General features: G+C 43.8%; 1 protein-coding gene across 1 annotated transcript in view; it reads left to right on the top strand.

Moving 5' to 3' along the window:
- Window positions 1-19,120, top strand: part of srgap3 (SLIT-ROBO Rho GTPase activating protein 3) — a 61,734-nt gene that overhangs the window by 32,741 nt on the left and 9,873 nt on the right. Inside the window, exons 5-13 of the mRNA XM_084542529.1 lie at window positions 6,127-6,312; window positions 8,674-8,802; window positions 12,436-12,657; window positions 12,766-12,867; window positions 13,847-14,044; window positions 14,270-14,354; window positions 16,658-16,685; window positions 17,499-17,601; window positions 18,521-18,581. Coding sequence (XP_084398655.1) covers window positions 6,127-6,312; window positions 8,674-8,802; window positions 12,436-12,657; window positions 12,766-12,867; window positions 13,847-14,044; window positions 14,270-14,354; window positions 16,658-16,685; window positions 17,499-17,601; window positions 18,521-18,581 — 1,114 coding nt within the window. The remainder of the gene's footprint in view (window positions 1-6,126; window positions 6,313-8,673; window positions 8,803-12,435; window positions 12,658-12,765; window positions 12,868-13,846; window positions 14,045-14,269; window positions 14,355-16,657; window positions 16,686-17,498; window positions 17,602-18,520; window positions 18,582-19,120) is intronic.

Here is a 19,120-nt window from a genome sequence, read left to right as displayed (position 1 = left end):
GCTTCCCATATGTTTTAATATAAAACAGGTAACTGGCCTTACTGATGGATGCTTCCTGTTTTGCTTTATAGCTATAGTTTGATGAATTTATCCCAAAATGTTCCCCTATAATTAGTATTTTATTGCAGCTGTCAGCAAATGACAGTTTTTACAGTTAAAAATCAGTACATTAGACAGTATTAATGAGGGCGGCATGCCTTCAAATCCGTCTTTTCTCAGTTGAAAGCTGTGTTGCTTGAACTCCATCGAATAACGTAACGTTAAAATGTTTTAATTAATTTTTCCACTATTTTCTATGACCATCAACTGCATTTATTTTACAGTTATTAGGAATAGCTCAAGAAGTAAATAGTTAATGGTAGGATTTCCTGCAGGAGATCCTGTAGATAGATGCAGTAAGAGCCCACGGGACTGGTGCCACGCTGTTAATCTAACACAAGCCCTTTTTGAGGGTAGCTTAGTGCCCGAAATTGGACAAGCTCCAAGCAACTTCAGCAATCTTCTGCTCCCCGAGGTGAAACAGAAAAGATGGCAGGGCTGCCGTACATGACTTATTCATCTGTGCAGTGTGATGGGAGTCAAAATACCCAACGGCAGAGCTGGCAACTTTCCCTGATCCAACCATCTGTAGATCTGGACACAGACGGTGTTATCATGGGTAGCATGTGCATACAGTGTATGTTAATTACATTCATACTCATCTCCAGAGTTGTTGTTGGTCAAATGTCTTTAAAAAAAAAAACTGACCAAGGCTGCTATATTCTACACATGTGGCCATTTTTTACGTGAATAAATGAAAATGCAATCATTCTCAGAAGGTTATGTCTGCCAGCCAGGTTCAGTCTGACCTCTAGTGTCAGAGTGCATTTCTTATTCACCGTGGCGTACATTTTTACTATATATGTGTTTTACCCTGCTATGGCTGCATAATAAAACTCAGATGCTGGCTCTTCTCATGCTCTACTTGGCCTCAACTGCCGCCTGGCTGAATATTAAAGATCGAAAAACTGTTGACGTGCAGCCTCCTTCTTTCTAAATATGAGAAAGGTTGTGGGAGTTGTGCGAAACTTCACAGCTAAGGTGGAAAAATGAAATGCCGCGACAACACATACACGTGTCTCCCTATGAATTTAATAATGTCATGCTGAAGCGCAGGCATTTTCATACTTGATTGGTTTTCTAACTTAGCTATTTTTGAAACTTACACATATTTTCTTGCAACTAATCAAGTTTGGGCGCAGTTGTAATTAAAATAGTTTAAGTTATTTGTTTGAAAGTTATTTTTTCTATTTAACATAGTAACATGCAGTATAGCAAACAAAGAGGCATGAAAGTTTAAGCTTTACAGCATGAAACCGTGCAATCTGATGTCACCTCTTGCAGCTTGCAGTATGTTGAACAGGAATACGAGTTGTATTTTATGACTGGACCCTTGTTAGTATTTCATTGTACACAAGTAGCTAAATCAATAGTGCGGCCACATGGGGATTGCCTTGTGTTATTCTCTAACACTTTTCACTGGCTGCCAGCAAAACAAATTTTGTTAAAAGAAAACTGTGAATTCCCATTTGGATCCCTGGCAGCTCGGTGAGAGGTGAGGGAGAGACTGTGGGCTGCAGCCACTGTTCTGATATTGTTTCAAGTGTGACGCTGCAGTCGGAGTATGAGTGAGAGTGAAGATCCTGTTGTCTTCTGCGGCTTGTTATTAACACAGACCCTGAAAGGAAGAAACTGTGCAAAGGGTCAGTCGCTACCCGACACTTCCTTCAGTAACTGGGCTCTGAGAAATCTCGTTTCCCTCGCCTTTACTTGTGTTAATTTCCTGCTGTACAGACTTAATATCCCCACTGGGATCAATAATGCTTCGGCTTATCTTATCGTTCTGATAAGATAAGCACTGAGTCTGAAGGTCCGTCTCAAGCGAAGGTAACTTTCATTCAGTCATTGTTTGTTCCAACAATATATAACCACAATGTGGCAATTTATATGTTACGTGCTCAACAAATTGATATATACACCCTCTTAGGTTCATATGCTCATTAACTGCAAATATCTGATCAGTCAATCACATGGAAGCAGCTCAGTGCATTTAGACGTGCACTGGAGATATCGGGACGTGGAAGAAAGGTGACTTTAAATGTGGCATGGTTTGTTGGCGCCAGACAGGCCAGTCTGAGTATTTCAGAAACTGCTGATCTGCCGGGATTTGCACGCTCAGCCATGTCTAGAATGGTTTGAAAAAGAGGAAACATCCAGCGAGCAGCAGTTCTCTGGGCAAAAGGGCCTTGTTGATGGCAGAGGTCGGAGGAGAATGTTCAGACTGGTTCGAGCTGACTGAAAAGCAACAGTGACAGAGATATGCTGTAGATCATGTCTGAACGCAGGTCGAACCTTGAAGAAGATGGGCTACAGCAGCAAAAGACCACACAGAGTGGGACTCCTGTCAGCTAAAAACAGACAGTTGAGGCTATAATTCACGAGGGCTCTCCGAAACTGGATACTAGAAGGTTGGAAAAGCGTCACCTGATCTGTTGAGTCTTGACTTCTTGATTTTTGCTGTGACATTCAGATGGTATGGTCAGAATTTGATGTAAACAACATGAAAGCATGGATCTCAGTACTGTCATGACATGACATGACCACAGGGGACCCATCTTCTGATGGCTACTTCCAGAAACATGACGCACCATTTCACAAAGCAAAAATAGTCTCAAACTGTTTTTTCAACATGACACTGAGTTCACAGCACACCAGATCTCAGTCCAATAGAGCGTGGGGGGTAGGAGGTGGTGGAACAGATTTGCATCATGGATGTGCAGCCTAACAAATTTGCAGCAACTGTGTGATGCCATCACTTCAATATGGACCAAACTCTCTAAGGAATGTTTTCAGCACCTTCCTGAGTCTATGCCACAGCAGTTCTAAAGACAAAGGGGAGTCCATGTTTCAACAAACCCTCAGCTATTGCATATTTCTTGCAATAAATGAGGTGTTTTAGGACAGGAGAAGTAAATAACATTGACCAACTTGTGACAGTTCAGTGTCCTGCTGAGAAACTTTTGGACCTGGCATTCATACAGATGTTACTTAGACATGTAGCACCCACCTAGACCAGACGAGGCACCCCAACCTCATAGCAATGACACTCCTTGATGGCAGCAGCCATCCCCAGCAGGATGCAGCCTGACACAGACACAGAACCAAAGACGGTTTAGGAACAACTCAAAAAACATGAAGAACAGCACAAGTTGTTGACCTGGCCTCCAAATTCACTAGATCCCAAACTGATCAAGTATCTGTGGGATGATCCACAGAGGCCCCTCCCCTCAACCCATAGGACCCAAAGGCCCCCCCCAACAACATCCTGTTGGGCCATGTCCATTCTCTGATGAGTCACAGCTGTTTTGGAGGCACACGGTAGACCTACACAATATTAGGAAGGTGGTCATAATGTTATGCCTGATCTGTGTATTGCACTATGATATCTCAGCAGATCTTTCGAGTTAGGTCAGAGGAAATAATATTTAGAGTAGGCAGTATGGGGATGAAGTGTAGGAGCGGTTCCAGTAAGTATTTTAAACTACTGGAATATTTAGATTTATGCTGAATAGAAGCGTACACCTTTTGTCTTGCCTTTATTAAGAAAAACGGCAGCCATTACCTAGAAAATTTTTTTCACCAGCTCAGAGACTCTGCTCAGGAGTTAAATAGCCCTAAGCTGCTGTCAGATGACTCACCTACACACACACACACACACACATACCTCCTGTAGACACAGCTGAAGCTCAGTCTTCCCTGCAAATTACTTTGTGTCTTTAGCTGCAGGTCCTGCAGTCAGATGGTTCAAAGATAGCTTGAAACTTAGCGCATTTTCTGTGGATTTTGAACAGTCTGACAGCCTGGGGAGGAATTGAGAGTCTTAGCCTAGTTTCTGTTGTCCTGGAGCAGCTACATCAGTGTCTAGCAGTGTCACTCTGAGAATAGACTGCTGTCTGTATTTCCTGCTCATTTATTGTATTCTCAGGTGTTTGCCTTACAGCTTTCTGTTCAACACTCTGTTATTCTTGTAGCGTTCCTCTGCTTTCTGGTAAGGAGCGGTATTAATTTCAGGGCAGAAATGGGAATACACAGAGTTGGAGGTCAGTGGAAGATTATAGTTGCGAGTGACCCCGCAGCAAACATGCCATTTTGATGAGCAGCTCTCATACAGATGAAAGGAACCCCGCTGTTTAAGTGGACATTACTGTCTCGGTCACAGGAAACAAATAAACAACTGTTTATGTTGACTGAGGTGTTCATAGAAAATCATGGAAGCCCAAGACGTTTGAAGACGTAGCGCACATCTGGGCGATCCTTTACGAGGCTTAAGAACGGGCCCCCGAGAGCAGAGACTCCCAACCAGCATGTGGGACGAGTTAAGAAAGACTAAGGCTGCTCCTGTCTTGTCTAACGAGGGATTTCTGTGACTGCAGTCTTGTCATCACCATGTTGGACTAAGGGGGGGGGAGGCGTCAAAAATTGAGCGTCTCTGATCAAGATCAAAGAGCAGAGTTAACCTCAGAGAGAGCGCAGAAAACAGCGTTGTCACCCTGCTTCACCTAAGAGCCAAAAAAGAACCTCAGATAATGAGGAGGTACAGTAGAAACGATGTGGAGGCCAGAGAAGCTGCAGTGAGGAGGAGAGAAAGGAGTGAGTTGGAGATTTGACAGCCAAGACTTAACCGCACACAACCCTGGGCTCCTGGATCCACTTAAAATATTCCACATGTAGTGACATCTGTGTTACCGCTGTATCGACGCCCAAATACTGATCCCCCCAGGCCTCCGTGAAGACTTTGGAAAGACAGTAAAAACTGTGAATGATACGATCCATTCTGTTTCCATCTTACGGCAGTTGTTATATTAGAAGACAATAATAAACACGTGTCAATACGGCAGTAAAGCCTCGGCAAAGTCAGCGCGTAGATATTTGTGGTTTTGTAAATGGGCATATGTAGACAAAAGTACATGAAGGCCTGTGGTGTGAGTTTGGCCACAAGAGATGTGCACTGTGGTTGTCAGTATGGCGATAGTCATATCATCTGTCATGATAATAATGACTTTACATATACTGACTATATGGCATTATTACCTACCCATTATTAAAAAACCTATGTTTGACTCCCTGTAGAAGCATTTAATTCAAGGACTGCGGCCCTTCCTCTCAGTTCCAGTTTTACATAAAGCAGTGAAGTTGAAGATCCTCATCAGTCGCAGTTTAAGACACTAATGCTTTGTTCGCACTATCAGCCGCAAACTTACGGAATGGCCAAGCGTGGCCAGCTACACTGCCACCAAGTCCCATATTGAAGCATTGCTCGTTGACGTTGTTGGACGTCATCGCGCTTTTAAAAGATGACAGATTTCACAAACCTTATGCAAACTTCTTGACGTGTTACTGCCTCGTTGTAGAACTGAAAAAAAAAAAATGAAGGTCAGCTCAACTTTGGTTTGTTGCACTGCACATAAAAGGATCAGCCACAACATTAAAATATTTTGCACATATACCACCCACCTAGACCGGACCAGGCACCCCCACCCCATAGCAATGACACTCCTTGATGGCAGCAACCATCCCCAGCAGGATGCAGCCTGACATAGGCATAGGCACAACTCAACAAAAAAACATGAAACACACAAGGTGTTGACCTGGCCTCCAGACTGATCAAGTACCTGGGGATGATCCACAGAGTCCCCTCCCCTCGACCCATACGACCAAAAGGGGGCCAAAAGAGGCACAAGGGAGACCTACACAATATTAGGAGGTCATAATGTTATGCATGATCGGTGTAAACAAGTGTCAGTTTATGTCTTCACATTACCATCTTCAATTGAAAATGACTCGTTCGTCTTGACAGCTCATCTGAACTGTCAAACCACCAAAAGAAACTGTATTTCCTTGTCAATATCGGTGGACTACTTCTTCTTCTGCTGATATAACTTCCAATTTGCCGACACTAACATGATTTGACACCATGTGCGAGGCATCATTCAGTGTTGTCAGAGCACTGTGCACCCTAGATTGTAGAAATGTAATGATGATAAACCATATAAAATGTTCCTCTTCTGTCACACACTCCCCTTGCAGGTGATGAAAACGTACCACATGTACCACACTGAGAGCATCAGCGCAGAGAGCAAGCTGAAAGACGCCGAGAAGCAGGAGGAGAAGCAGTTCAGCAAGTCCGGAGATCTCAACGTCAACCTCCTCCGCCACGAGGACCGCCAACCGAGACGCAGCTCCGTCAGGAAGATTGAGAAGATGAAAGAGAAGGTAAGGGTGCCAAAAAGAAAAATTCATCGTTTGTTGACATGCATGTAGCTCAGCTTGGTTTGAGCAACAACGTAAAATAAATCCTTGAGGATTTAGCTTTTCGGCGAGGGAATACCTTGAACCAGTGTCTCAGATTATTGTCAGTGGAAAACAAGCTCAGGTTATTCATTTGGAAAGTGTGAAAGAAGGAGAGACCAACAGTGAATGTCAGAAGTATCTCAGGAGTATACTGTAAGTCTTCAGCCAATATTCCAAGTCCCTCTCCATCTTATGCAGATTTCCAGTTTGTGAAAACCCCTCTCTGCCAGCAGTGTTGGACTGGGGGTCTCCGGAGCACACAGTAGTTTAGATGCTGCCATGCATCTTTTATTCAGGATCTTACTCTGGAATTCCTCCATGCAAATGAAACCCTCATTATCTCTCAGGTGCAGGAAATCAAAAAGGCTGTTGGTGTTTCTCCCTCCTCAGGCTGCCATCCTTAGAGGCACCGCTTGGCTCGGGAGCCGCTCACTATTTATAACCCAGCGTGCCGATGAATGTTTGCTGGGGTTTTTTTCCCCGTGCCTTGTTCCCGAGCTTCTGTCTCATCACTTTGCCTGCGAACAGGTTGGAAGAGGAAGAGGAAGGGAGAAAAGTTAATCTATTTTCCTCTAACACACTAGAGAAACTTGCATCACAATGGCTTTGTGAAATTGGAAATAAAATGCCCCGACATAGCGTAATCTGCAAATAAATAGTTCAAATAATGGGCTCAAGTCTATTTAGAATTATGACGTTTTTGCTGAATTTCAAACACCAGTGAGGCTTTTCTGAGTTGCCTCAGGATCATTGTGTTGCTAAAGTGGGTGAGGCTACTCTGTCACCCACTTTGTTATTGCCTTTACTGCTTTAGTACTGAGTACAACTGCCTGCATTTATCTATTTGCATGGGAAGAATAGACCCACAGGAAGATAGATATGATAGTTAAAACCTGAAGTACAAAGAGACTTTAGTTTGTTTCCCAGAGTCAGGCTTGAGGATTATTTCTGGTTTATCATCTACACATTAAATATGTAGATTTAGAGGTCCAAAAAGTCACTCTTGATGCTGTCTTTAGCTAACTAGCCAATAGCTTTAGCTGCATTTTTACCTACAGACATATTATCTAAGTTTAAGCAAAAAAACAAATGCTAGTATTCCTTTGAAGAGTTAAAAACACGCATTTTACTACTATTTGTCTCTTAGGATTTGTACAAATTAAAGGGGAGCTACTGTCTTTTACAACCTGGATTTTATTTATGGCATAAGATTCGATCGCTTACTCACCCATATAACTTTTGTGTAATTTGTATTGGTTTGGGAGATAATTAGATCAGCGTATATCCATATAGTGGGAGTGACTGGGGCACCGAAACGCAGCCTCTAAATAACGCATTATCTGCCAACTAAGGTAACTCCGGACTCAATGGGGAATAGCACTAGCGTATCATAACAAAGTATAGGTGAAATTAATGAGTTTCGCGGCAGATAATGCGTTATTTAGAGGCTGCATTTCGGTGCCCCAGTCACTCCCACTATATGGATATACACTGATCTAAATATCTCCCAAACCAATACAAATTACACAAAAATTATATGGGTGAGTAAACGATCGTATTTTATGCCAAAAATAAGGTCCAGGTTGTAAAAAACAGTAGTTCCCCTTTAATGCTTAAAAAAAATAGTATGCATGTGAACATAAAATTTCGAAAATCGTGTGTGTACATATGTGTCCTGTTAAAGTAGTTTCCATATATCATTCACGGTCTGATTTATTTGACATTTTGTTTTCAAAAATATGTTTTTTTACCCATAAAAATACCATAAAATATCAAAAAATATCATAGTTTCCCCAGAGTCACCTTTTTTAAATTTAATTTAAAAAATATTAAATAAAAATTGTCCTCCTGAAATGTGTCCAAATTAGCACAAATTTGACCAGACAGTACCTCATTTTATGTTTAAACGTAGAATTTCAGAACACTTGTAATATAAAGAAAGTAAGTGATAAACTGGGGATGTTTTAAAGTGATAATTATTAGTTTTCCCCTATCATCTGTACTGTCCCCCATTAGTGATGTTATTCACTAAGCTGTTTTATACCAGCTTGTATTCGGTACTTCAGCGTTGAGAGGCAGAGTTAATGACTAAATGCGGGCCTGTCTGTGCCACTTAACGCATTATTGTGTAGAAGCAGCGTCCCCGCAGCCTCTCCAAACTACAACTTCAATCTCCACCTGTCTGATGATCCCTGAGCGCACTCTCAATCCCTCCCGCACTGCTTAGTTTGCCTGCACTGACGATTTTCCCTTCATCCTCTCTGTCTCCTCTCTCCTCCCCAGAGGCAAGCCAAGTACTCGGAGAATAAGCTGAAGTGCACAAAAGCCCGGAACGACTATTTGTTGAACCTGGCGGCAACAAATGCAGTGGTGGCGAAATATTACATCCACGACGTCTCCGATATGCTCGACGTGAGTATGCGCACACGGGGGCACGTGAGTTTGTTTGCATCTCTCAGCTGGGGTTTCTGGTGTTGATTTAACTCTGCGGCACTGTCACTTTTCTCACCATCTGTTCCTGCGTCTCATTCGCTCGCAGCCTGTTAGCTGTTTGTTTTCGAGCTGCTCCGTTGGCCTCGGTAAATGCATTTGCCATCGTTTTGTCAGTATTAATTTCTGCATAACAGACCCAGCGCTGATATGCTGGTGACTGACTGTTGTTGACATGAAAATTAGCGTAGCGGCGTTCTGTACTTGCACACAGTGACATTTTTGAGTGATTTCAGGGGACACCATCGGCGTTGACAGAAGGGTTTCTGCTCTGTATCTTTGCTCTCCTCTACTCCAGCGTTGTCTTCATTTATTTGTCTATGCGAAAGCTGCTTTTGGGAGCTTTGCTGGGGTGACCACAGCATGTCTTCATAATTGTCCCCCTTTGACTGTCACATTTTAAAAACTTGACCCAGGAGACTAGAACATGCAGCCCGTCTGACCCTGACTCAAATCTAATCCAAGAATTGTGATTCAATAGTTATTTTTTTTCTTTTTAATATCAACAATTTTCTGCTCCTATGAAATATAAATAAACCAGAAAGCGATTCAAATTGTGAACCAGTAGCTGCAAAATCTCATTAGCAGCGTCTGAAGGGTTGACTTTGTTTGGCAAACCAATAACGGCTGGAAGTCAGCCAGGGGAGCAGAGGCTCTGTTTATGCGGCCGTGAATATGGTTAATGTGGTCGGTGTCTCTCAGCCTCGGGTGACCTGCCACCAGTCGCCCTACGGAAAACACGTGAAGATTAAGAGGATTAAGATGAAGAAGCCTTCAGTGACCGCTTTTAAAAGTGTGTTTTTTGCCTTTTTTCTGTATCTGGAGAGTTTGGCCTTTGTGTTCCATTATTTGCACTGTCATCTAATTTCATTGACGTTTGACATTTTTATTGCCTGCTTCTACTGTTATGCAGTACGCACCGGCAGCAACTGAACTATTTTATTTTTTTCCAGTTTATGTCAGAAACGTTTTCTTTTGAGTTTCTTCTTCACTTCTAGTACAATAGGTAATTGTGCTAGTAAGTCAGGCCATGCCAAAATAATGTTTTGTGTCTTCTGTCTCACCGTGTTCAACACTCTATTTATTGATGTCTCTTAAGCTGTTGGCGAGTGTAAAACAACAAGGCTGAATTGCTGTTCATGGTTCGTTTTGTTGCACAATGTGTGTGACAAATGCAGCCGAATGTGGTTTTAAACGCTAAGGTGAAACTTCTATCATGAACAGTCAGTGTGTCTGTTTTTGTCTCTCTGTGCTCTTGGCCCGGCTGTCAGTTTTTTTGTGCTCGAGGCCACACCACCATATGGCACTACCCTGATAGATGCACAATTCCCAGGTCAGTCATGATAAGACGTGATTTCAGTGACATTTCTATGATACAATGAACAGGACTTGTGGCTAAACCTGTGCCAGACTGTGTGCGGTATGGCGCTGATGTGATGCCGGTAGATGGACACACAGAGAGCCTGATTCATTGCTCTCCTTGCATCTCTGCTGGACAGCTTTTATGGATCAGGCGCCTGGAAACCGATAGGTCCCTGTCACCCCGAATCCTGCTGAGCGGCGGGGAAACGGGGATTGTGAGCTGCTCGACTGGTTTGCCAGGGACAAGCAGGAAAGAGGAGGAAAAAGGCTTTGATTGTCATTTCAGCTCCGCAGCCCACCACACATCAAACCAGACATTCATGCAGCAAGAACTGAGCGTTGCTGGTGATCTTATTGTGATTCAGAACGACATGAAGAGTTTACGGCTCTGCTGAGAAACAATGACTTCTGTGATGAGTGTGACACAGTAAAAACATGTGAGAAGAATATATGTGGTCTCTGCTGGTAGCATTAGAGATATAATAGAAACATTGTATACACGATCAGCCATAACATTATCTAAAAAGAACTTACTGTAGATCAAATGATGAGCAGTGAATCTTTGCTGTGTTTTCAAGTGCAACTTTTTAGTCCAGACACAATAGATATGAGGCGACATTGCAGTTGACCTTTGTTGGAATTTCTTTGGTGTGTCCATAATGTGTTAATATTACCGCACACCAATCAACCACAACATTAAAACCACTGACAGGAGAAATAAATAACATTGACCATCTTGTGACAATCCAGTGTTCTGCTGGGAAACTTTTGGACCTGGCATTCATTCATGTGGATGTTACTTAGACATGTAGCACCCACCTAGACCAGACCAGGCACCCCAACCCCATAGCAATGACACTCCTTGATGGCAGCAGCCATCCCCAGCAGGATGCAGCCTGACACAGGCACACACACAAAAACGGTTTAGGAACAACTAAAAAAAAAACATGAAGAACAGCACAAGGTGTTGACCTGTCCTCCAAATTCACAAGATCCCAAACTGATCAAGTATCTGTGGGATGATCCACAGAGGCCCCTCCCCTCAACCCAAAGGACCCAAAGGCCCCCACTAATAACATTCTGTTGCCAGACACCACAGGACACCCTCAGAAGGCCCATGTCCATTCTCTGATGAGTCACAACTGTTTTGGAGGCACAAGGGAGATCTACACGATATTAGGAACGTGGTCATAATGTTATGCCTGATCGGTGCAATTGCAAATGCATATGCCGTATGCGAATATGAAAATTTAATCTTTTAATCTTCTGCTGCTGCAGCCCGCTGCTGTAGATGTATGAGTTTGTTCTCACTGTTTGCTTGTTTAAAAAGAGGCTAATTTTCTCCCTTTGGTCTTGGGTCTACTGAGTCACTTTGACTGAGCGGTGCAATGAGGCTTGTGCACGAACTAGAGAGACAACTTCCTCAGTGGTAAAGAGTGCTAAACAGCGTTTACTTAGTGATTTACCGGGCTGCCAGTTGCCTCGAGCTTCCTCTAAAGCTCCTCACTGCTATCCTCTGTTTAATTAGGTTACTTCATACAGCTCCGTGTGATAAGCCTCTGTAATTATCTCTGGTGTCCTACTGTGCTAGCTCCTGTAATTCTGTGAACTCTACTTCTATTTTTGCAAGCTAACCTGTTGCAGGATATAATTTGGGATTTAGTCCATTAAATGGGTCTGAACATGCCGGAAGGTGCTCAGACTATAAACCATACAAATGAATTTTACACTTTTACATTCTTATCATTAAGATATGTTCGTCCATTAATTTCCATCCACTTATCTGAGGTCGGGATGTAGCAACAGGCTAAGCATGGTATTCCTTCAACACATCCTAGTTCCCCATGAGGAATCCTAAGGTGTTCCTTGTCTAGTTGTGGTACTAATTCACTATTCTGGGTCCACTCGTTGGTCTCCTCACAGGGGGCCATGCCCATCCTCACCAGACTACCTCAACTAGCCCCTTTCCACCACCTCAATTGTAGCAATAGCAGTCCTTCGGTCATGACGTAGGTATAGATATAGGGGAGGTTTAGAGGCCTCCATTGTCTGACCACACCCAAGATCAGAGGTGATACTTTCACCAAGGTTAAACACTGTTTCTGAAAACCCATACTGTATGTTTCATGGTGCCATTTGACAGTAATACCACGTGAGTTTTATGTTTGTTTTTCTGATATTTCATCTCCGCAGTGCTGCGACCTGGGCTACCATGCTAGCTTGGCACGCACCTTCAGGACCTACTTGTCTGCAGAGTACAACTTGGAGACATCACGCCACGAGGGACTAGACATCATCGAGAATGCAGTGGACAACCTGGATTCCCGCAGCGACAAGCACAAGATCATGGATATGCATAACCAGGTGTTCTGTCCTCCGATGCGCTTTGATTACCTGCCACACATGGGAGACGAGGTATGCCGCAGCTTTGCTCCTCTTTCCACTGAACCTTCCCTCCTCAAATGAAGTCACCAAATTGATTTATTTTGCCCGTTTCAACTCATTTCTCTCTGTCCTCCTCAGGTGTGCCAGGTCAGCGCACAACAGCCGGTCCAGACTGAACTCCTGATGCGCTACCACCAACTGCAGTCTCGCTTAGCGACGCTAAAGATCGAGAACGAGGAGGTGAGGATTTATGATGTGTTTCTTTCCACCACCAGCAACCCCCGCCCTCCCTGCCCCCCTTTCTCTCAAAAACAGAAAGCCCTGTCTCATTTTTCCCCCGAGCCATCACACCATCTGAGGGCAAAACACCAAGCAGGAGGGCCACATCACCATCTGTTCTCATTGCAATTACTCTCCAATGACCCTTGTACTGCAGGAGCTGAGCTTTAGGTTGTCACGATGCCAATGTTGTGATTTCTATGAGGACATATATGAAATTGGCTGTTTTGTGATGAAGAGGGATTTCTCATTAAGGACCGCCGACACAACGGTGCAAATGGAGGCGATAATGACCACCGCCTGTTTGACTTGCAAGTGGCGATGGCTCTGTCTCGTCCCTGTCTCCCCGTGTCCTGTGTTCTGGAGGATAATGGATGAGCCATGCCATTACAGAAAATTACCTTTATCAATCTCAGTCCTAAACAAACAAACAACAAAAAAAAACTCCATTAAATTTTGTGAACGGTCTGTTTCTTTGCCATACCCTCTTCATTTTGATGCTTTAGACTTATTGTCCAAAGCTGGGTCATTTCAATGCAGTCAAAGGTCATTTATTGTTCGGGGGTCAGTTCATTTTTGGTTTAAATGTCTCCTGCCTTCATAAATGTCATCAGTTACTCCCAAGATTTGATGGAACATTTTTGATTGATTGATTAAGTTTATTTAAGTGTCAAACACCATGGTGCGCAGCCCACATGGGCTTATTAGACACTGAAGCAATAATTTACACAATAGTCTCCAGATAGCCACGTACACAGAGATACCCAACATAACACCACTAAAAATAAATACAAAAATAAAAAAGCTTGTTAAACTGGATACAGAACAAATGCCCTTGATCTTCAGAAAGGAGAAAATATGACCGGGACAAAGTAAAACATGATGCTTTATCTATCATATTCTTTCCTTTCTCTAACTCTGTCGCTTCTGATCTATCCAGGTGAGAAAGACCCTGGATGCCACCATGCAAACACTGCAGGACATGCTGACGGTGGAGGACTTCGACGTGTCAGACGCCTTCCAGCATAGCCGCTCCACCGAATCCATTAAGTCCGTGGCGTCCGAGTCCTACATGAGCAAGCTCAACATAGCCAAAAGGAGGTCCAACCAACAGGAGACGGAAATGTTCTACTTTTCTGTGAGTTCGCGTCCGCCTGCCTTTGTCGGTCCAGACTGTTGAGCTGCTGTTCAGAATCAAGCCATCAGTCATCGTTTCCGCAAGCTCTGAAAATAGAAATTAAATTAAAACTACAACGAATTGCGTTCACGCTGATTTGAGCGACACCGAACAGTTTGACTGGGCTCATGTTACGCTGGATTAATCCTGCTCTTCGCTCATTACTTCCCTCATCTCTCTGTCTAGAAATTCAAGGAGTACCTGAATGGCAGTAACCTCATTATTAAACTGCAGGCCAAGCATGACTTACTGAAGCAGACGCTCGGTGAAGGTAAGGAAGCTTCCCTCTTGATTTGCCTAAAGCTTGTTACATACTCGGCGTGAAGCGAGAGATTTGTTCTTGTTCTCGACATGAGCAAGAACAAAGTTCGTTCTGGCCAGGCAATTTATACTTTGGGAGAAACTCAAGTGCCGAACTCCGGGGGAGTCCTCATAGGGGCCTCCCACTGCAGCATACGTCACATGCGCTAAGCATTGTGGGAGATGCGGATGTCAGTCAGTCGTTTTGACGGCCGTGTCCGTCGGATCACGCCGTTCATTAGCATTAGCTAATTAGCATCTGGAAGCTCACAGAGTGGCGGCTAGCATTCCCGCTTTTTCGCATTAACCCACCCCCATTTCCAATTTCTGACCGGTCACAGAGAATAGTTGCCGGACACCACAGAAAAAAGTTCTGCCGGGTTGATGTGCGAGAACATGCCGCAAGAACTCCCAAACGAGGAATGTGAGAACAAATTGCTCGCTTCTCGCAGAGTATGTGACAGCCTTTAGTTGTCTTTCAATGATGTGCACATGACCTCATGTTACGTTCAGTAATAGTCGCCAACAAGATCTTCACATACGTAGCTCTGCAAAAACCTTCAGGGTTTTAGTGGACCAGGTGAGAAATTATTAAAGGCAGCAGGAATAAAAAAGAGCATGAGAGCTGATATTCAAATGGAGAGTCACCTCAAAGGCGGACCACTTTTACTCTGAGGTATTCATTCGCCTTTCTTCTAATCTCCACTGGTTGAAGTGTTATCCAGTCAGTCTCTATACAGTGTAGCTGCTGGGAGGGTTTCCGTTTCCACCCTGCAGGAAAGAAAGGCTTTCCTTGGCTCCTCCTCTCCCCCAGGGGTCCTCTTGTCACCTCAGCCATGAACAGTTTACGCCCAATCAATCAGAAAGGACCAAATCCAGCCCATTTGTGCAGCTGCTCCTGCATCAGGGGTGTACCCAATAGGAGAGGGCGCAAGGTGCAGCCAGCTGAGGCCATGCATCAGACATGCACTTCTTGTATATTTATAGATCCCACACCTAGAATATATTCATTACTTAAACGTTGGTTGTATTTTTCGAGACCTCGCGTCCTTGCGATTCCTTCCAAGTTCTGTGGCAAACAGTCAGCTGCGTGCTCACAAACACTCACACCGTAGGTCAGTGTCCATGGCGGAGCCACTGGGAGGACGTAAAAACGGAGCATATGGCGTCTCCAGGTACCACCCATGTTTAATTATTTAGGCGATCAATCAGGCCTGAGCCGTGCTCATTAGCCTCGTTGCCACCTCCCACTCAGAATAGCCCGTTTGTGTACGTGCGTGGTTGTGTGTGCGTGAGCGCGACAGAGGGAACAAGATGAGACCGGCGAGTGCCACATGGCGTTTACATCTTGGTTGGTGTGTTAATAAAAACATAATGTCAAGCATCGGCAGCAGGGAAGATGGTGCGAGGATATCTGCCAGCCTTTGTTTCCCAGATAACGACTCACCAGTTCTCTTGTTCAGTGGAATTTAATTTGTTCTTGTCACTTTGTGTGGCTTTGGAATATGTATCTCCCTCTTATCGTTCAGGGACTTTTTTTTATATGAAATTAGAGGAAATCCAAGTCGACCCTTGTGCTCAAAAAAACTTAATTAGTCAGAGGTAGAAAAGTCCATCACTCAGAGGGGTGATGGCAGAGGAAACGTGGCTTGTTTCCCTTTTCCACCCTTTCCCATCTGCTAGAATGACGTGTTGAGAATTGGCCTTTCTGTCTGTTGTTGGGTGGAGTGAAGAAATAATCTTGGAAATTTTGCTTCCACCGATGCCTTTTAACGTCTTTATTATCCAAGAGGAAAGCTAAGAGATATAATATAAAGACATGCATCCACTTTGTTTTTGAGTCTGAATATAAGAATAGATATAGGAATATGTGCATGCGTTGCTGGAACCCCCGTAACAAAAGGCTCAGTGAACCGGCAAAGACATTGTTCAGAGTCTCTACTGATGGATTCCTCCCTCCCCAACATACATACACACACACACACACACTACAGCTGCCTGCCACCCCCATTTCTTTGCTCCGAGAGAGGAGGCCTGTGACCCTCGGGGGGTCCTCCGTGTCCCCTGAGGTTTCAGCGACGACTGCTCAGTGGCTTTGTCCGATGAATGGTGTTAGCACTGCCCTATTCATCTCTCCCTCAATAGTCATGTTGTCTCTCATGAAACCCTCCAGTGAGGCTGGACACTGACAGGACCCTGTATAATGTGTACCATAAAGACGCTGGTATATAACACGTCCCTCTGGTGTGTGTGTGTGTTTTTTTGTCTCCACAGGGGAAAGGGCTGAGTGTGGAACTACAAGGTAAGATCCCGTTTGAGAATTCAGCTGTTTCTGATCCCGCCTCTCTTTTATGAAGCATCTGCTTAGTCCATTCATTTCAGGCCTTTTGACTATTTTATATCACTGTAAAAAAGTATGACAGAGGCTGTTACAACCATTACCCAAGCAGGGAAATCTATATACATGTTTAAAACATACAGCAATTATATAATGTCCCAAAAAAATGCCATTTATCAAAATAAAAATCTTAATAAGAAGTGACTTCATTGCATTGTAAGAACTGCTTCATATGTATAAAGTACACATATCCTTAACGTTTGTGCAGGTATGTGCAAAATAATCACGGGACGTAACGTAATATATATGTCTATATGTGTCATAAGGTTGTATAAGTTGTAACATGATGGGTTTTAGCTTCACATTTGTGTGCAGGCATGGTTTTTATCAGTTCATATTAATGGAAAGAACTTCATTACACGGTGGACTCATGTAATCATGTAGTTTTCTACATGTGTTACTACATGGTTCACTTGGATTGTGGTACCTTCAGTTTGATTTCCTGAACAGCATAGCAACAATCAAATACCAGTTATTAATCTATCACTGTATTTTTAGTGAGTCAATCATTTTTAATTGCTTGCTGCCAATGCAGGCCTCTCTATAGAACTATCGCAGTCTTATTTTGCCCCTCCAGATTTGAAATAAAATCCTTTCATAGAGGATTTCTAAAGCTCCGTTGCAGCATCTGTTTTTAATACCTGCATTTGAAGCACATTTGCTTCTATACTTTCACAGAATATGGTGTTTTTGTTCCCTTTTGTCCATCATCCCCAGGCCCCCCACCCTTCCCCCTAAACCACAGAAAATGCGGAAGCCTAGGCCACGCTCCACGTATAACCATAAGCTGTTTAACGGCAATATGGAGACCTTCATCAAGGTACCCTCTGGTGGTTGGTGGTGTATGACTGAGCGGCCCCTGTGGAGCGGGAGGGGAAGGCAGCTCGAGCCTTCGCTCTCATTCTCTTCCTCACTTTGGCCTCCTGTTCCTCCCTCTTCCAGCTGCCCTTGATATCTCACGATATAACGCCTCTGTTTTAACCTCTAATCCTCCGACTTCCTTCCATGCCTCTGCCGGTGCGGACAGACACGGCGGCAGTCTGCTGTCCCTTTATTTCCCTCCAGAACAATTTACCATTTCTGGCTTTCTCTCTGAGTCCAGTCACGGTTTGGATGACTGAGAGGCAGGAGACAGCGGTGCGTCTGCTTTGTCCCTCACTGCACCCAATCCCAGCTGCCTTTCCGTAGCTTTCCTAAATCCAGTCCCCGTGCTTAACCTTCTTTAACCTCCAGAGGGGTCATTCGTCATTTGAGCTTTTCTAACGTTGTGCTTCTCTGCCCCCTCTTCCTCTGCTTCTCTGTGCTTTGCTGCTTTCTGTCCCAGAGGAAGAAGGAATGCCCGTACCCGCATTCAGGTACCACCGCTGTTACAGAATATAGGACGGGGAACAAGGCGAACTAAAGCTTTTGGACTAATAGTAGTAATTTATTTGCTACTGCTTGTGCTACACTTGCATGCTGTTATTTTTCACACCTCTTTGTACGGTTTGAAATATTTTTGGCTGCTCTTGTTTTCCGTCTCTTAAATGGCTATAAACTAAAACAGGGGGGTGTTTCAGTCATTTATTGTTATTATATAAGCTATTGCAAGGTCTTATTGTGTGTTTATTTCATTATCAAGGCACTATAATCGATAACCGTAATAATAAAATCATTGTACAACAATATATATTAATAATCTTAAATTATGTATTACTTTGTGCTGTAATTTTTCTTTTTTTGCATTATTTTTATTTCAGGATTCAGGTCAACCGATTCCACTTGTTGTTGAAAGCTGTGTCAGATACATCAATCTGTACGGTAAGTCTCACATCATGCTCTTTTGGCTGCTACTGATGGAAATTAGCTATTTGCTAAATCTGGTACAGTGTATCTTCTCCCTTTTTAAGTGATTAATGTATTTTGCACACGGTCCCTGTAAGAAATAAACTGAACTTTAGTCCTTTAACCTCATAAGAAATGACAGGAGCTATTGCGCGAGGCAATCTGTTTCCACAAATAGCTCCAGGTACGAGGGGCCGACCTGACCCGCCCTGCTCTCCTCCTCAGTCTCCGAGGGGCCCGGCTGCGTACCAGTGACTTGACGAGAGCTCGTAACAATAGCTCACACACGGAGAGTTTTGAAGGTCCCATTGGCCTTTGTTTGGCCAGTTAGGCCACCCCTCCCCATCCTCCCTATAACTCCTCCATGTCTACCTTCACATCTGTCTTCAGCTCATTGCCTTAGCCTGCAGGCCTTTCCCCTGAATCTGGACCTAATGAAACTACAGAAAACTGATTAGAGCCCTCTAACTGAAACCATCTGCTGCAGGCTCAATGAGGGGCCCTCTGCTGGAAAA

Source organism: Chelon labrosus (assembly GCF_963514085.1).
Source record: "Chelon labrosus genome assembly, chromosome: 4".
Classification (NCBI taxonomy): domain Eukaryota; kingdom Metazoa; phylum Chordata; class Actinopteri; order Mugiliformes; family Mugilidae; genus Chelon; species Chelon labrosus.
Note: the sequence above shows the minus strand (reverse complement) of the source record. Positions and strands in the feature narration are given on the sequence as shown.